The sequence below is a fragment of the Podarcis vaucheri genome, assembly GCF_965113315.1.
Source record: "Podarcis vaucheri genome assembly, chromosome: 2".
Classification (NCBI taxonomy): Eukaryota; Metazoa; Chordata; class Lepidosauria; order Squamata; family Lacertidae; genus Podarcis; species Podarcis vaucheri.
Genome location: NC_138760.1, coordinates 65,340,045 through 65,351,782, shown reverse-complemented (window position 1 = coordinate 65,351,782; position 11,738 = coordinate 65,340,045). Strand labels below are relative to the sequence as shown.

Sequence of the window (11,738 nt, the reverse complement as noted above, 5' to 3'; positions counted from 1 at the left end):
TAAACTGTATTCTATGATAATTATCCATCTGTTGGTCTTTAAAATTACCTTGGGATAATAACCACCAGAGGAAACGCAGTTGCGTAACACACACATATTCCCAGTCAAACCCAGGAGAGAAGTTGTAATGCTGGGGCTATTCCTGTTCCCACAGTGGCCCTCCTGTCTCCACAATGTGGTTACAGGCTCAGGTTGTATCCCTCTCACGATATAGTTCAATTACGACATGCAGCCATTTGAAAGTAAGCAGCATACTTTTTATCATCCAGTCTCTGAAGCTTGAAGCATTAGCCATGGCAACATGTGTAATTCTTAGCGTGTACCAAGGTTGATGGAAATGACAACAGAATGCTGGACTCAAAATTGTCGAAAAGTATGTTCAGCAGTCAGAAAAGAAGAGCCGCCTGCTGGATCAGGCCAAAGGCCCACTTTGTCCAGCATCCTGTTCTTAAAGTGGCCAACCAGATGCCTTTGGGAAGCCCTCCAGCAGAATCTGAGCCTGGTTTCCAGCAACTGGTAACTAATAGCCACGTGACAACCTTGCACTGGATTAAAATTTTAGAAATATATAATCTAATGGAGTCAATAGCAGAAGGCACCCATTGGTTATCATCCTTTGGGGCCATGTGGTCAGACCTGCTTTAAAATATCTGGCACCCCAAGGGGGAAGGTAGGAATTGAGAACTAGCCAAGTTAGCTGTTCTTTGACACAGGTCATCTACCAAATATCTAGCAGGGCAAATGGCTAATAAACCTTGTGGGGGGAAATAGCCTCTTGAGGCACCAAAATAATCAGCTGAATCCAGGAAGAGATCTGGAATACACATTTAATCAAGAGGCCAATTTGGCTGAAGCCAGTGTCTCCTCTTGCCCTCCCAGGCATGCATGTCTTCAGGTTGTTTATAGGAGCAAACAGCAGGGAGCCCACAGATACATTCACAACTGCCTCCAAGTTTTCACTTATACTCTCCAGTTCAAAGGGTTAATCTTGTTCCTTAGAATAAAGAATTTTGCAACAAGCCCTGATATTTACCACATCAAACACAATTGGAGCCGGCATTGTTTGAATAACATTAGACAATAGACAAATTAAAGCGACAAGGGAAATTTACTTTTACTAGGCCAATGTTTGCAATCTAGTATTCTGCCCGATTTATATCCTAAAGAAAAAGGGACTGTTGAGAGTCACTGTCTGGCTTAATTTTGTGGGCTGCTATCCAAGCCATAGCAACCCTCTTCACCCCCGCTTCTTTTTAAGGTAGCATTATTGTGTGTGCATAGGTATATAGCTATCTCCACATGGCACACACAGAGACTTTAAGCAGCTTTTTAGCAGCTTTTTTAAAAAAATCAAAATTAAAAAGAAAACATTCGTTTTATTTTTTAAAAAGGGTTTATTGCAAAATAATATGCAAAATAAGCCTCAGCTTCACTTGTCTTATAATAATCTCTTCAAAACAGGACACATTGATCAGCTACCAAAGTGCACCAAATTGATAGCTGTTGAATTTATTGTGATTTTAGGTGGCAAAGGACACCAAAGCACAGCATTTCGTCCAGAAACAGAGAATTAAAAGTTGCTTGGTTATCCACTGCAATGACTTTGTGAAAAGTACACTTAAAATGCATTGAAGGTGAAGCATAATATTGTCCACAAAGCCACCTTTGTGGTGGTTGGAGAAAGTAGGTGTATTCTAACTGGGGGGAAATATGGCTTATTTTCAAGTGAGGTGGTAAAACTGGATCTTTGCCATACCACTTCAGACCCTGGGTAGGAGCTCCTCTGACTGAACACTTCTCCATACAGAAACACAGCTTGCATACAGAAAACTAGTATTTTGAACGAAGTCTGCATGTGAACCTTTTTCTATGAGATTGTTTTCTGTATGAAATTAATGTTTTTGGTATGAAGAGATATTCTGCCATGCAGGCCTCAACACCACATGCAGTGTGAAGTGGTTTAGCCCAGACATGTATTCTACCCCCACCTCAGGGAGAACTAGGGACTCTAAATTCCTCACATCAAAAAGTGCATATGTTTCACATTCTAAAAATATATATATATTTACAATCGATGCACATGCAGCATTACGAAGAAGCCGACTCTTTACACTTTCCTGTGAATTCCATTAGATACATTCAAGAATAAACATAGTGTATGTTGTAAGGATTCAGACAACCCATATTTCTCCATCAAGTGTTATTTTGGCGGATTTTGCATGCAACTCGGTTGCCTGAAGGGGTGAGGTACATACATCGTATACATGCAATAACTTGCAGAGGCAAAAACCTATCTTGCTGAAAACACAATGGCCATTAAGTCCCTATTGCTTTAGATCCCACATAACTTAATTTTGTCATGATCTCATCACATGGTGGGTGTGAAAATCACTGTGCAACAGTTCACACGTTCAGATTTCCATACACACAAGCAGCTGCGCTACTACAACCACATGAGAAAATATTAATGGGAACCAGGCTGCACACAAGAGAACCATCAGGCATTTCCATAATAATGGTAAATGATTTTCCCTGACTTTGTAAACCGGACCTGGGAAAATTTGTTCTACCATTTTAGCTTTGACAATATTGAAATCTGGACTTCATACCTTTGCATTTGGTACTTCTAAAAAGGAAGGCTTTTCAACCAGAAACAGACAATAAAGTGACTACAAGTGCACTTACAGCTAACTATGAAGCTTTAGAAGTAAACTGGAAAACCTTGGAAGTATACAATCTAAGCTTAAGGAGCATACAGGTAACTTGCATCTTACGCTTGTTTAACTTACGCGATCGCAGCTTTGTTTGGGGAGGGAGGGGGATAAATAAATAAATAAATAAATGGAGAGCTGCAGAAATCCACTCTCAATTTATATATTCCCCTCACCCCACCTGTGCAAAGCTGTGATCCCCAGCTTTCAGAAGGCAGTGTGAGGGCTCTCAGGCTTTAGCTCCCACTGGGCTTTGGGAAGTGGGGGAAGGGCTCTAGGTCCCTGCCAGAGCCCTTGCGCCACTTTCCTCTTTGTGGGGGCCTGTTTCTGGGGGTTCCTAGTTTTATTATTTTTTGCGTATGCACGTGGATTCCTGGAAGGTATGGGATATGTGGCTATCTTATTCCAACAGCCTGTCCCCCTTACACACCAGAGAAAAGTTAAAACACTCAAAAATCCCAGTTTCCAGCCTGGACCACAGATCCTTATAATATCGGGATGCTTTATAGGGCAGAATATTGCTCTAAATTGTGTGAGAGTAGGGAAATAGGTACCTGAAGCAGAAGTGGCGTGGAGTATATTATTGTGGGGGGTGGGGAGTGGCACAAATACATTGAATGAGTACCAGTTTTGTTCCAAATATTGGTCAAATTGAAGATGTGTCCAGAATGGGGGGGGGACTTGGGTAAGCATGGTCCAAATATATAAAGCTTTTCTGGATGCTCCAAGTAAAAAAAATACTGTATGCCTGAAATGTGATCATTTAACAGTTCGCTGGAAGGCTGTCACAGGTAGTAGTTAGACAGCTGCTGATTTGCGTCCTTTGTTTCGCCTCCGAGTGTTATTGGAGGAAGAGCTGTCTTGTCTGGAGCAGTAATGTTTGGTGACTACTTCTTTGCACTGTTCACATTTCACGGTGCAACACCAGATGAACTTGCAGTTGCAGTTGGTGACTGTTTCTGTCTGCCTAGCCTCCGTTTTCAACCCACACTCTGAACAGAGCCTTTTACAGCTCCGCTTCTCCCACTGGGACAGGTTTGTACCGCCTTGCAGGCATTCTCGTCCTTCAGTGCCGCGGAGGCCCAAGGTCATGTTTTTGACGCAGTAGTCAGAAGAGTCCTCCAAGTAGACAAGTTCACCGGATAGCAGGGTGCTGAAGGTCTCGAGTGTGACTCCACGACTGTCTGCACTGTTTGCCGCTCTCATTCTCTTCTTGTCTGTCTCCAGCTTCTGAGCCTGGCGGTATTTGATCTTCAGGTAATTTCCAATCTCTCGAAAATCTGAAAGCTGCAGCCAACAGGTTTGGATGCTGCAGCTCCCGGAGACCCCGTGACATTTGCAAACCTTCTTCATGGTTGCTTTTACAGCCTTGGGAGGAGAGACAGGAGAACAATTAAAAACACCAAGTCTGGAATGAGCCTGAGAAATGTGCCCTCTGTGCCCACCCCCCAGTTCCACACTGATGTACATCGCAAGGGGCAGAGAGAGGATGTGGGCCATAACATTTAGTGAGACACAGAGAAGAGAAGCACCAGGCAAGGCAGCTGTAATAGTGGCCATCTTCATTTGCCCTTAGTAGGAGAGAAGCCAACAGGTGCCCTTCGGATGTTGCTGGACTCTAGCTCCCATCATTCCTGGCTGTGGCTGATGGGGAGTCAAATAACATCTGAAGGACACCTTATTGCAAGCAAAAGAGGACCCAGTGCAGGTTTTTCCCCAGGGGGTACTCAAGGGTACGCAGTATCAAAACCTCTTTTTTGTTATTAAAAAGTCTAGAAAAAAAGCACTGCTCACATTTTTAAAAGTTGTGTGGGAGAGGGAATTTAGGCAGGTATAAAGTGCATGATAAACAGCAACTGTCTTCCTTCCCATCAGGGCTTAATTTACCCAGAATGCCCCTAGACCCCAATATAGTAGTAATTCTGGAGAAATTAAGTTAATAGCACCTGCAGCCTGTGCAAAATGTGCTTCCATTTATAGCCCTGGGTTTAGCACCATGCCATTAAAAGCTTTTAATATTTATTTCTTAATTAAGGAAGCTGCTGACCAGTGATAACCATGTTGAGCCCACCATGATGAATGCCAACACTGGGCCTCGGTGACCAAGATTTGGAATAATGCTATCAGAAGCTTTCCTACATCTTAAAAGTTATTTTCCTACATCTTAAAAGTATTTATTTTCCAGGAGCTAAATTTCCTAATTATGTGGAGTTGTTTTAGATGGAAGCAGCATGCCATGCCATCCAATCCAATGCATGTTCCTCAAAAATCATTCCTCTGTGTTCAGTGGGGCTTACTCCCCGGTAGGCATGGAATTGCAGCTTGAATTTTCAGTCCAGAAGATACTCAAGACTGGCATGCTTCTATCAGGAATGTATAGGATGCTAGTCCTTTGCCTAAGAGGTTAATCTTCATTTCACCCAAAAATGTGCTTAACAGAACAAATTGTTTAAAGTCATGTTATATATCAACAGAGATTAAACCAGAAATTTGCTTCTTTTAAATTTCAGTTGCATCACACTAATCAAACAGAACTGATCACCCTTGTGTAAAAACATTCCCTTGTTTTGAAACAGAGTGAGGAGGAGTCATGATGAGACTTGTCCAAGCCACTAGGTTGAACCATGACCAGAGAGCCTAGATCAGAAAACTGATCCACCTAACAGAGAGCAGGCAACAATTTTGCTCAGCCGATTATGGGTCTGGTAGCCATATGGATAGAAGCAAAGTGTATATTTTTGTTTTTTGTGTTTGAGAAATTGTTCAGTTTTCTACCGTAGGTGGGGTTGCTTGTCTCCTGAAGGAGCAGTTTCAGGGTGCTTCTGCATCCAGCTCTGTCACTGGAGGCTCAGGTAGCCTCAGTGGCTACAAGTGCCTTTTACCAACTGCAGCTGGTTCGACAGCTATGGCCATTCTTGGAACAGGAAAGCCTTGCCACAACAGTTCATGCATTGGTTACTTCAATGCACTCTACTGCATTACTGCAATACACTCTATGTGGGGCTCCCCTCGTGCTTAATCTGGAATCTGCAGTTAGTGCATAATGAGAGTACCCATTAACTTTTTTAGGAAAAACCCCCCCACTGCTCTTAGTATATAAAACTCTTAACTTGGAACCAGTTTACCTATGAGATCACTTTACCATACCTATGCCATACCTCGACCGCTTCAACCAAATTGGCACTACTACAGGTGCCACATAATACCTGTTCCACATTTGTAAGAACTTGACTGCTTGGTGTGGCAGCACCTACAGTGTGGAACTACCTGCCTATTGAGACCTGCACTCTTTTCGGCGCTTGCTAAAAGCATTCCTATTTAGACAAACCAATCCAGATGCTTAGAAAACGAGGTGATTTTAATCTGTTTCAGCATTTTAACTTTGGTATGTTTTAAAGTGGGGTTGTACATTTTTCTTGATTTTACTGTCTCTAGTTTTTGTCAACTGCTCTAAGGGTGTGTGTTTTTTACAATCAATCGGTCTATAAATTTTATGAAATAAATAAATACATTTTTACTATTTTCTTGTTTTGTTGCAACCGAATACAATTGTAAGGGTTTTTTTGTTTTGTTTTTAAAGTAACCCACTGAAGTGGTAGTTTCTCCATCCTGCTTAAAACAATTAGGTATGCCCCATCTCTATTTCAGAAAATAAGAAGCAGGTAAAATTAATCAGGAATTCACCCTGAGGGCCTGATAAGGTGACTCTGCCCGCATTCAGTGTTGAACAACCCTTATTTCCAGTCAGCCCATGAAATCAGTGAGTCAGTCAACTTATTCAGAAAAGGACAGCCTGAAGGGGCGACTCTGAGGTCACTCATCTCTTTGGCCATTTACACATTCTAAAAGAAGTATTTTTCAAATGAAGACTACATATTTTCTCACTTACCAGTCTCCCTGCTTCATTATTGTGCAAATTCATTGAAGCTCTGGTATCATGTGCTGTCTCCAAAGCATCCACAAATTTTTTAGCAATTCTTTCACCAAATTCTACATTGTCACTGCAGCCTCCCCAAACCCATCCTTTTCCACCTGGGGGGACAAAAATAACATAATTTGCAAATTGGTATGAATCTTCCAACAGAAATGGGTTTGAGCACATGGAGGTATCACAGAAGAAACAGGGAAACGGGTAATAGCCAGGTTTGGACCAGAATGAAAGTAGGGGCTAAGAAATATATTTTAATTATAATTTAGTTTGAATTGTATCTTTCTTGCTATTGGGAAGCCAGATTTAGCAACCAAAAACAGCTGGCACAAAGCGCGGAGATGGAGATTCTGCCACCTAGAAGTGTGAAAAGCAAAGCAAAACGTAATGAACTCATTCCAGAATTATGCCCACCAAGATGAGGTCTCACCTGCATGTCCCTTTCTTGAGTTATCGCAGCCACAGTTTTCAAATTCTCCCATGCTGCAGTTCCTGGTAAGAGTGTACATTACACCAGCTGAGCTAATGGCATGAACAAAAGACGTCTCCCTGGTAGCTGAAAGAAGGACCAGTCAGCATCAGGAGAAAAGAAAAGAAAAGGCCAAAATTGTCCCCTACATTTCTTCTTCTACTCTTTCCTGGTCTCTAGATCCCTTTTATAAATCCACTATAACATGAGCATTGATATATAATACTTGACACTAAGCATTAGGTCAGGTTTTATTTTTTTGCACTAAACATGGTCTGTGTATCACTAGCACCAGAGCATTATGGAATATATACAATCATTTAACACAGAAACAAAAAAGTCTATGATCAAAACTTTTATATCCCAGCTATTGGGCTGGTAAACTATCTTGCTTTAGAGTCATGTCATACAAAGTTGGCATGCCTGTTTGGCGAAAGTACAGAGAAGGTACTGTTCTAAAAGCTCTTGGGAAATAAAGCTGCTGCTGCTAATACTTATTTATTTCGCAGGTTTATATACCACTTTATAGTTAAAAGCTACAGAAGCTGTGTGCAATACGATAAAATACCAAAGATACAGACTCAAACTAAAAACAATAAAACCATTCTTAAACAAAAATGTCTTAAACAAAAATGTAGCCACCTAAATATGAAGATACAGTACTAGGTACTTCAGCTGGTAATTATTTTCAGAAAGCTGGAGCTGAAACAAGTTCACTTATTCTTGTATTACTGTTGAAGCTTCAATCCTATACCTTCTTATCTTGGAGTACATCTCATTGAATTCAATGGGATGTACTTCTGAGTAGACTGGCACAGAATTGCACCCATCCATTTAATGTATTATTGAATTTATACCCCACACCTCCTCCTAGAGAAGTCCAGGACGGCAAACACATGGGCCTTAAAACAGTATGTTAAAACTAAAATGACATACATTATAAAATGAAATAACAATAAATAATAAAATATCAGAAATCATCTAAAAACACAGCAGTTTTGTTTTGTTTGTTTAGCTCTTCTTATTCTGGAGATGGATTCCTTCCATTTGCATTTTGTAAGATAGTTTGACTTTTTTTTCAAACAAGATAAATAGGAAGAGAGATTGTAGCTTTAAAATATATAGATATGTTCTTGGGTAAATCCAATGTGTTATTTTTTGAGAGGGAGAGGTCTCTCGGGAAAAAGTACCCCCTGATCTGGAAGCACTTTCCCTGTTCTTCAGTGGTGATGGAAATGAGAGCCAGGTTGATGGTGGTTAGACTGTGAGAAAAGAGCTGGAGAAACTTTACTTCCAATTTCCACTCAGCCACGAAGCTCACTAGGTGACCTTTGGCCAGTTGCTCACTTTCAGTCTAACCTACTTCACAAGGTGGTTGTTGTGAAAGGTGAAAGGGGTGCAAAAGAACTTTGTGCCCCAGCCTCATCTCCTTAGAAGAAGGGTGAGGCGAGACGCAATAAATGATAATTTATTCATTTTAAAACCCCCAACTCTGAATGTGTTCCAAAAGCATTTTCGTCTGTTCATTTCTTCACACATTCCAGGATTAATAATAATAATAATTTATTATTTGTACCCCGCCCATCTGGCTGGGTTTCCCCAGCCACTCTGGGCGGCTTCCAACAAAGATGAAAAATACACTAAAATGTCACATATTAAAAACTTCCCTGAACAAGCCCACATTTCCTCATTAGAAGTTGCCCACCACAGAACCCAGACAGACCTGACTGTAGGAAAGGACATGCAGAAATCCACTTACCACTTCTCAGCTTATTGTGAGTGGAGAGTTGCAGTGTGCTCTCAGGACAATTCCAACGCTCCCAGGCAAACTGGTACTTACACTCTTCAATTCCACGTAGGGCACCAGCAGCCACACTGGACGAATATGTCAAATATGCCTTTAACAGACCAAAAAAGAGGTGAAGGGAGGTGTTTATTTTCTCTCTCAACCCCCCCCAAACATCCTTGAAACAGCCAGTTTCTATCCAGTTCCCCTCCATTCTGCACAAGGAATTGTAGCTTTGTATCAGCAGATGTGGTTACTTCATTCAAGCAGACTACATTGAAAGCTATTTAAACTCACAATATTGAAAAGGGGTGGGTGGGAATTACCTGGGTTCCTGACATCAAAAAGTTGTTCACGGACCTGAAGGAGGGAAAGAGAGAAAAACAACAATAAAACACCTCATTGAACAGAATTTTAAGGCCATCCTTTTTGAAGTGGGTGCGAACCACCTAGTAGCAGTGAGGCTTGAGCTCCTACCATGCTGATATCCTGAAGATCTCTCCGTAAATTCCAATAACAGTAAGGATGGCAAAGGTGCCCCTCTTCATGGTGACTCTGTATTCCACTAGCAGATCCAAAAGCTTTCCCCCCCAGACAACATAGGCTTTTTCTAGATAGGAGCGGGGAGGAGGACACACAGCTAAGATCCTTTTTTTCTATGCCAAATGAGAGATAATCCAGAATAAAGAAAGTTACAGCAACCAAAATCCCAAGTTATTTATAAGCTGAGCTCCTGAAGGGCGTCTATTTGCTGCCCAATGATAAAAGAGCTTCTGATCCAATGGTTGAAAAGATAGCAAAGGAACCGCCTGATGGTGCACTTCAAAAGGCCGGGAGGCAGTTGCCATCTGAATCTCTGTAGTGATTCTGAAGAAGGGCAAACTTGCCTAACAATAGAGAACTTTTAATTCAATTAAGGGAGCTTTTGACTTTAGCTGAAGTGCACTTGCTTTCTCTTTTAAAACAAACAAACACCTCCCCTTCCTTAGCCAAGGTCTCTCACCACCATCTCTTCTGCCATTCCCCCAAAATCAGGATCTATTATTTTATTTTATTTTTATTTTTATTTTTTCTCTCTCTGGGGGAAAAATGGCTACAATGCTTGATGATTCCAATGAAGTCCCAATAGCCATTGCAGGAGCCATCCCACAGTTAATGTGCTGTGGATTTGGCCATAGACTTGAGGTTTCAGCTAAGATTTAAAAAACAAAACAAAAACAAGCAGCAGCAGCAGATTCTAAGGCTTAGAACATTCAAAAGTATCAGTACCAGCTTAGGCCAGGCACTTTGGCAATCCTGCTTTTACCCAATTAGTTTCTCCTCAGCATGCAGTAGCTTAAGGCGACAGGTTCCTTCCAGAAAATAAAAGCTGGTGATTGTACTTTTTTGCACAAAAGCCCATCCATTCTTTATAACTTGACTTTGGACAAGCAGAATAGAGACCCTGGCAATTTCAGGGAATCTTCCCTTGCATACAAACATCTAAAGCAGAAGTGACTGGGAATTGTCAATGGACTTTTCTCTAGCATATGCAAAAGGAAAGTATTTATTAAGCTCATCATGCAATAGATTAGTTTTCCAGCTGCCACAGAACACTGTCTTCTGGGCCTATGGAAAGCTGTGAGTGGGAGCATCATTTGGCATGGGGGGGAAAAATTCATTTTAGAGTGGAAGCACTCAGAAACAAATGCTCCTTTGTTCAGTGGATCTAACTCCTGAAAGACTATGTAGTGAAAAGCTTAGGGACAATCTGCTTTTCTGAGTATTTTGCAGGATAAATCCCATTTTCGGCTCCCTATGCCAGTATAACTATGATAAAGTTCACATCTGTTCTTAAGTTTCCATCAGACATGATCTGTATGAGACGCAATGCCCATCCTATAGATAGGGCAATATTCATTTGATTTTCTAAAAACAATTAATACTTCACTCACCTGTTTATTTTCTTAATCACTCTGTGAGGCAGATGACTTTAATTCCTACTTTATGGATGAAAAAATGACACCGGTAATTATTTTTCCAAGATCACTAACTGAGCTAATGTCAGCTGGGATATGAACCCAGGACTAGTACCACTTGGCTGAACTCCTAAAACAATTTACTCTGGAATAACATAACCAAACTCCATTAAATAACTCCAGAAAAAGTGGTTCAAGTATCTGCAATTAAACTTGTTCTCAAGGAATCTCTCTGCAAAAAAAAAAAAAAAAAAAGTACAACTTTTGTGAAACAGAAGACACCACTTCTCATAATATGAAACCAGCCATGAAGCTCACTGGGTGACCTTGGGCCAGTCAGTATCTCTCAGTTTAATCTACCTCATAGGATTGTTGTGAGGTAAAATGGGAAGGAGGGGAACTATGTATACCACCTTGACCTTCTTGGAGGAAAGGTGGGATGTAAATATGAAAACATACATATACACAGAGTGTAAAATTCCTTGCCTATGAAACAAGGCATCACTGAAACATTTCACCAGCTGTTTTGGTAGCCAGTTCCATACTGCAGCATAAGCCACATGGCCAGGGCAGGCCCTGGGCTTCTTCCCTCTGAAAGACAATTTCCCCTTGACTCCAAGTTTATTAGCAAGCAATAGAAGGAACTTATCATCACCCAAGATCATGTGAAAGGGAAACCTGGAGCCAGTCTGGCAAAGCTGCAAACAAACATTTGCAACCAGAGGATTAAAACAGTGGGCTAGTGAGAATGTAATGAATGCAAAATACCTCTTAATGAGCCCAGAGCTTTCACAGAGTGAATGTATTCCTGCAGGGAAGACAAAACTCTGGCTGGAGTCACTCTCTTAATCATTAACATCCTGGGAAGATAGCTCTCCTTCCAGAG

At 41.2% G+C, this 11,738-nt stretch overlaps 1 protein-coding gene across 2 annotated transcripts; it reads right to left on the bottom strand.

The window, feature by feature from the left end:
* Positions 1–292: 292 nt before the first annotated feature.
* WNT8A (Wnt family member 8A) lies at positions 293–11,029 on the bottom strand. Of its 2 annotated transcripts, none has more exons than XM_082212058.1 (6): positions 10,829–11,029; positions 9,221–9,254; positions 8,868–9,006; positions 7,070–7,195; positions 6,601–6,743; positions 293–4,079 (listed from the first exon to the last, which is right to left on the bottom strand). In XM_082212058.1, the coding sequence occupies exons 2-6, from the start codon at positions 9,233–9,235 to the stop codon at positions 3,510–3,512; spliced, it is 993 nt and encodes a 330-aa protein (XP_082068184.1). In that variant the 5' UTR covers positions 9,236–9,254; positions 10,829–11,029; the 3' UTR covers positions 293–3,509. The 2 variants fall into 2 exon arrangements, with proteins under 2 accessions (XP_082068184.1, XP_082068183.1); XM_082212057.1 differs by lacking the exon at positions 10,829–11,029 and adding an exon at positions 9,372–10,023.
* Positions 11,030–11,738: the final 709 nt, after the last annotated feature.